This window comes from Ammospiza nelsoni, chromosome 15, assembly GCF_027579445.1.
Source record: "Ammospiza nelsoni isolate bAmmNel1 chromosome 15, bAmmNel1.pri, whole genome shotgun sequence".
Lineage (NCBI taxonomy): Eukaryota > Metazoa > Chordata > Aves > Passeriformes > Passerellidae > Ammospiza > Ammospiza nelsoni.
Window position 1 is genome coordinate 15,187,892 of NC_080647.1, and position 6,257 is coordinate 15,194,148.

Genomic DNA, 6,257 nt, shown 5'->3' on the forward strand with positions numbered 1-6,257 from the left:
CGAGCCACGGGAGCAGCGCCCCCGCACTGCGCCTGCGCGCCCCGACCCAGCGCTGCCGGCGAGCCCCCGCGCCGCCGACTGCCCGTCTGGCCGATTCGCCCCGCCCTCCGCCCTGAGTGACAGCGGGTGTGACCAATCACGCAGAGCGGCGGAGCGGCGTCCGTCGCGCGCCGCTCGCCGCGTCCGGTGCGCGGCGGTTGTGGAAGGATCCCGGCGGCGGCGGCGGGGCCTGGGCGGGCGCGATGTCGGGGCTGCTGCACACCACGCTCAGCGGGCTCAACAGCGACTCGTACTGCGAGATCAGCCAGTACCGCGACCAGCACTTCCGGGTGCGCCCGGCGCGGCGGGTGGCGGGGCCCGGCCGGGGCGGGGAGGGCTGAGGCCGGGACAAGGCCGTGCGAGGAACCGGGCAGCGGGAGGGCACGGAGCGGCGGGAGCGGCACGGCGAGCGCGCTGAGCCCGCGGTGTGCCCTCTGTGCCCGCAGGGTAGCAGGCAGCTGCAGGAGAAATCGCTGAAGATTTCCTCCACGCTGTATGTCGGCAATCTGTCCTTCTACACCACCGAGGAGCAGATCCAGGAGCTCTTCTCCAAGTGCGGGGATGTCAAGAGGATTGTCATGGGGCTGGACAAGATCAAGAAAACCCCCTGTGGCTTCTGCTTTGTAGAGTATCCTTTCTGGTTCCTCCTGTCAGCGCGGGTGTGGTTGGCACCTGTAGTTCCTCTGCACAGCAAGTGTATCTGTGCTGCTGCTGGAAAGGTGATAGCCAGGTGCTTCCTACCAGGCACATCCCGTCCATCCTTGCACCTTCCTCTCTGCACCCCGAGTCTGAGTGGTGCCATATGTGACGAGTGCCACCAGAGCTGTAGTTTCTGGAGGTGGAAGAGAGCCCCTTTAATTCATTAATTTCTTTAATGCTTTTAGGGCCAAAATGAGAACTGTTAGTCATCAGCCTGACATCTTCCATGTCCAGAGCACGTGTTTGCTTTCTCATCTCAATTGCACACCTGAAGGAAGTAGCAGGATAAGCTGTGGGGGCATTTTCAAGCTGAGGGTACACGCTTATACAGGTTGTGCCAGGAGCTGTCTGTGCAAAGCTCTCCTTTTGTTCTATTTCAGTCAGGTTTTACATAGTACAAAAAGGCTGATTTCTTGCCCTTAGCAAGGCTTTAATGTCTTTGTTCCATTGTCTTGTCTGTGCAGGTACTCACAGTAAAGTACAGAATCCTTGCTGAGCTGGTCTTAGCTTGGATTTTCGTGAGTGCAGTTTTTGATCCCGTAGAGAAGAGCAGAAAAGGCTGGAAGGCAGTGGGGAGAGTTCAGCTTCTCAAATACAATACTTCCCTCATTTTTTTCCCTGTGCCCAACAAAAAGCACCCTGAGTTGTCCTTACAGAGTGCCTCAGGTACTACACGAGAGCAGACGCCGAGCACGCCATGAGGTTTATCAACGGCACGCGGCTGGACGACCGCATCATCCGCACGGACTGGGACGCAGGCTTCAAGGAGGGGAGGCAGTATGGGAGAGGAAAGACTGGAGGACAGGTAAAGGCAATGCCAGTTCATCCCTGAATTTGATCCTGTAAGACTCTGTGTACTTTCTTGCTGGTTTTGTCTCAGGGAGAATGATGTGCAGACTGTAAAGACCCGATAACGAAGGCTACTCACTCCCAGGTTGTTTTGGTAATTGACACCTGGTGATAAAGGCTGGAAATAGAACTTAAGGCCACTTTTGTTTAGGACTCCAAACTTCCTGCAATGTAAGCAGAATGTTCCCTAATTCAAGGTAGTACCCTTGAAATGATCCAGAATTTGAGTAGAGGGAAGCAGTGTGGCTGCCAGGCCAATCTCATAACACAGCAGTTTCCCCAAGGGCAAAGATGAGGTTTAGATGAGATAAAGTGTTCTGAAGGCCAAGCCTGGCAGTTCAGAAGGGCATACTGAAAAGCTGAACAAAAAAATATTTTGGAGTCTTTGCTTCTTACCTGAAAAAAATCTCCACAATCAAATATATCCTTTTTGGTCATTTTCACCACCATTACCACCTTTTTGGTGGATTAGTTGAAGAGATCTCAGACAAGTTGAAGTGCTTCTAATGTGAATTTCAGTTCCCCACCAGCTGAACAAGGAGGGGGTGATGATTCTGGGGTCTGGCAGGGGGCTGGCTGTTAATGTGTGTGTTGTTGCTGTGCCCCAGGTGCGAGATGAATACCGGACAGACTACGATGTGGGAAGAGGTGGCTTTGGCAAGATCATCCAGATGCAGAAGGCAAATCACCAGCCTGCAATCTACTAATTGCCTCGTGGCTCCTAGCTCGTAGAGGGCTCTGTCCTTCCAGAGCTAGCCCTGTTCTCACATTTGGGATTGGGGTATGGAGTGAGATCCAAGTTCCAGCAAAAGGTGACTCTCCTTAGACTGTGGATATACATGTGTTCATTCTCCCTTCTTCCTGAGCTAGAGAGGATGTTCTGTGCTGGTACAGGGCAACAACGGGAAAAAATGGACAGCTCTGTAGGATTTTGGGCAAGAAGAAATGCAGCATGTCACACACACCTTATGCTATGACATACTCTTCATGTTGCACTTAAGCAGGTGGTTTCCTCCAAGCTGCAACTGCAGCTGTGGTTGCTTTCGAATGGAACTTTTTTTAAAAGCTTATCACCATTGGAGCCCTCCAGGTGCCTGGGCACCTAGTGAGGATGCACAAGAGATTCAGGTTTCTAATCTACAACCTCACCTGCTCAATAAACAGTATCACTGAATGAGAGAAGTGGACAAGGTCTTACCATCCACTTGGAGGTGCCTGTCTGCACATCTAGCCCTTGGGTTGGTCAGGGCCTGCAGAGCATTTCTCTTTGTGATGCCCCCAGTGCTGCCTGGCTTTTCAGGTCCTCATGTTCGGTGTGATTTTGTTAAAAGTTTCTGTTAATTTTTTTTAAATAAACAGTTGTATTTGGTCTGACTGAGAAGAAGGTAATTTCACCCCTAGCAGCCCTTGTGGAGCTGTGTTTTGTGTTGGTAGCTAGGAAGCTGTTGATAAAACACCAATGTTTTGGCTATTCTTGAACAATGTTCCCACAGCGTCAAGGCTGTCTCTAACATTCCCACCTTACCAGCAGGCTCTTGGGAGCAAGATCTTGGGATATTCCAGACCCTATGGCATCTGCTCAGCAGCAATAGCTAAGAGAAGGGACATGGGGGGCATTCTTTATTAAAGCATCTGTCTTCTGCAGCAGCTGCTCTGTGCACTGAAGCTGTGTTTCCCAGGAAGTGGCCGGACATCTCCTGCTGGTCAAAAGTAGACAATAAATATTTAGTTTTCCTTTGTTCCCACATGCAGCCTTGCTTTTGCTTTATTAAACTGCCTTTATCTTGTCCCACAAATTCCATTCCCATCTTCCTTTCTCCCTGCCTTCCTCCCACTGAGGAGGGGAGTGAGAGAGCAGCTTGGTGGGTACCTGGTGTCCAGGCAGGGTCAGCCCTCCACAGTTTGGTGCCCAGGGTGGGGCCTGAGGCAATGGCTATTCTGTGCTAAGTGTGCTTTAGCCATAGTAGTTACTAAGTAGGCAGCTCCTGTTGGGCCACAGAGTTTGTTGGCTGCACTTCTTATCTCTTTGGGAACATGTTAGTACAAACCATGGCTCTGTGCTTTCCCCTGGCACTGATGGCCTTGCTCGGCTGGGGGAGCTGCCTTGTGGAGAGGATCCATTTCCCACTCCCACCTGGTGTGGGTGGCTTTATTGTTCCTGCTCAGCCTTATGTGAAATATTTAATGCTACTAATTAACATGGTTGGCATATCATGGGGTCTGTGTAATCTGGTGTCATCCTGGTGTAAGAGAAGACAATTTTTGGGTGAATCAATACTGAAATGTGCCCTGAGGCAGCTGGTCCGTGGGTGGCAGAGTGTGTGGAAGGATTTGGGCAAATGCCTGGGCTAGTTATCACCTCCCATAGCCTGGGACTACACGTGAACAGGCAAGTACCCCTGGCAAACTGACGTGCCAACTGACAGAAGGTGCCCAGCCCAGTGAAAACCAGCAGCTTCTGGCACTGTGCTGGGGCTTGGCATGTGCCTGCAAAGCCCAGTTCAGGGCTGTCAGAGGGCTGTGGTTAACTCAGGGAGCCCAGCCACCTCTGAGAGTAACCTGATTGAGACTGGGGACAAACTCCATCTGAGGTGAGAGTAGAGATAGGGGCTCAAACAAGAACTGCAGTTGCCCCAGTTGTGGGAAAAACCCAGTGTACATGGAAGTCAATGGGTCTGTATCACCAGTTATTAGGGGAGGAGGGAGAAGAAGGGTTCCATCAAGAAGCTGGTTTTTGACAAAAGAAAATGCAGGAAGGAGTGAGGGAATTCAGACAAGAAGCAGAAACCCAGTCTGCCCTCATCAGAACTTTGAGACATGTGGAAAGATCACAGCCAGGTGGAGTCCTTACTGGCTGCTCTGATGCTGGCATTACAGGGCCCAAAGTCAGCAGGAAGGTAGGAAAGCCCAAGAGCTGCTCAGTTCTTGGGAACAAAATCAGGGATGTCACCACGTGCCTATGATTGTAATCAAGACATCAGCTATGTCTCCACCAGCTAGCAGGGAGGAGACACCAGGCTTTGGGGAAATGCATTTTCCAGGTTAATGTTAGCTTGTGAGCCCTCTCCATGGAGTAACCTGGACAAATCACAGAGTCACAGAGGGGGTTGGGTTGGAAGGGACCTTAAAGACCAGCTAGTTCCAACACCTTGCCAAGGATAGGGACACCCCACGGGGGAAAGTGACACAAGTGGCTTGGTGGGCACCTGGTGTCCAGCCACTCCAAGACTGAATCCTGCAGCAGTTGCAGTTTGTGTGTCAGAGCCACTTTATGACACAAACTTGGTGGGGGACACATCTGTTGGTGTTGTAAAGCTGCTGTCACTTGCAAACACAGACATGGACACTAGGAGTGTGCACGAGTCTCACCATGGTTCTCTGCACTTCTGTCTTGCTGGCTTTTCCTCTCCTGCTGTGCAGTGGCTCAGGGCTGATGTCAAAACCAAGTTGCTTCTGCTCTCAATCAGACCAGTCCTTATGTTTCATATCAGCAGCTTGAGAAAATTCAGGAGAGTTTTCCCTGTCCTGTCACCTGTCCCACAATTGGAGTAGCCTGTAAAACATAACAAATGCTCAGTGATCACTTCAGAGAGGAGGGAACCAAGAACTCCCCTGCATTTCTTCCCATTTTAAGATGAGTATGGCCAGCAATCTCTAGCCTGTTCTTATGTCCAAACAAGATGAGATCTAAACCCTTTTTGATCTGTCCCTAAGAACCTCTCAGGCAGGGCAGGTAATTCCATTGAACAAGTTAAATTCTGTCTGTAAATTTGGTTTGTATTATGTAAACAATAGCAGCTGCTCCCTGCCCAGTAATGTATCATGATTTTTCATGCATTATCTTGTCCAGGATGATAGAAACTGTTGCACACCTATGTGCAGACCAGTTAAATTAATTTAACACTCACATTACCCCAAAGTCTTGATAACTGAGCTGGGAGGGGTGTTACATTTAGTTTGTCAAAATGTCTCCTACCCGTTTGTTTTGCAAGTCAGGTTACTGTGCCTGTACAGCTGCCACAGGTCTTGAAGGAACTGCATGTTTATTCTTCAGCAGGTTTTAAAAATGTCAGCATTGACCAGGCCATGGTGCAGGCTGCCCTGAGATACAGTGAAATGGAAGAGGACACATTGGCATAAAAATGGAAAAATAAGAGCAGTCATCTGTCCAGTCTTGCAAAGCACCATCATCAGTGTGAGGTCCTGTGTGGAGAATATAAATTAGAGATGGAACAAGTGCTTGGGTGAACACAGCAGGAAAATGGGAAAGCTTAAGGAGGACAAGGGGATGTAACAGCCTTAAAACTCTATGATTAGCAAGAAATCTTTTGTGTATGAGGTTGGGAAACCAGCACACCTGTGCAGCCTTTGGTGATCCTGATGGTGGCACAGAAGGGGTAGTTCATCAGGAAGTGGCCACACTGATGGAAAATTACCCATCTGCACCATAAATGTGCCACTTGCACTGCCCATGCTGCCTGTCATCTCCTCCCTGCCCCACTCACTCACTCAGGCTCACTTCCCCCTCAGTGAGGTGTGGATGCCATGGGGGCACAGCTGTCTCATGAGAGGGACTCCTCTGAAGCTGCAGGGTGACATCCTGCAGGGTGCAGGTGCCATCACAGCATGCCGGCAGCTCCAGGACAGGCTGTGAGAGGAGTCACCCTTTG

At 50.6% G+C, this 6,257-nt stretch overlaps 1 protein-coding gene across 2 annotated transcripts; it reads left to right on the forward strand.

Annotated features, from left to right (window-relative positions):
- Positions 1-158: 158 nt before the first annotated feature.
- LOC132079878 (nuclear cap-binding protein subunit 2) lies at positions 159-2,971 on the forward strand. 2 transcript variants are annotated; one of them, XM_059482719.1, is made up of 4 exons: positions 159-329; positions 486-667; positions 1,405-1,543; positions 2,196-2,971. In XM_059482719.1, exons 1-4 carry the CDS (start codon positions 243-245, stop codon positions 2,292-2,294), a joined length of 507 nt encoding a protein of 168 aa, XP_059338702.1. In that variant the 5' UTR covers positions 159-242; the 3' UTR covers positions 2,295-2,971. The 2 variants fall into 2 exon arrangements, with proteins under 2 accessions (XP_059338702.1, XP_059338703.1); XM_059482720.1 differs by having other exon boundaries at positions 210-329; positions 491-667.
- The last annotated feature ends 3,286 nt before the right edge of the window (positions 2,972-6,257 follow it).

Bases quoted from the DNA above. Each gene is read 5' to 3' on its own strand.
- LOC132079878 (XM_059482719.1), top strand. From the start codon at position 243: ATGTCGGGGCTGCTGCACACCACGCTCAGCGGGCTCAACAGCGACTCG. The intron at 668-1,404 runs GTATCCTTTCTG...AGAGTGCCTCAG, and splicing joins TGTGGCTTCTGCTTTGTAGA to GTACTACACGAGAGCAGACG. The intron at 1,544-2,195 runs GTAAAGGCAATG...GCTGTGCCCCAG, and splicing joins GAGGAAAGACTGGAGGACAG to GTGCGAGATGAATACCGGAC.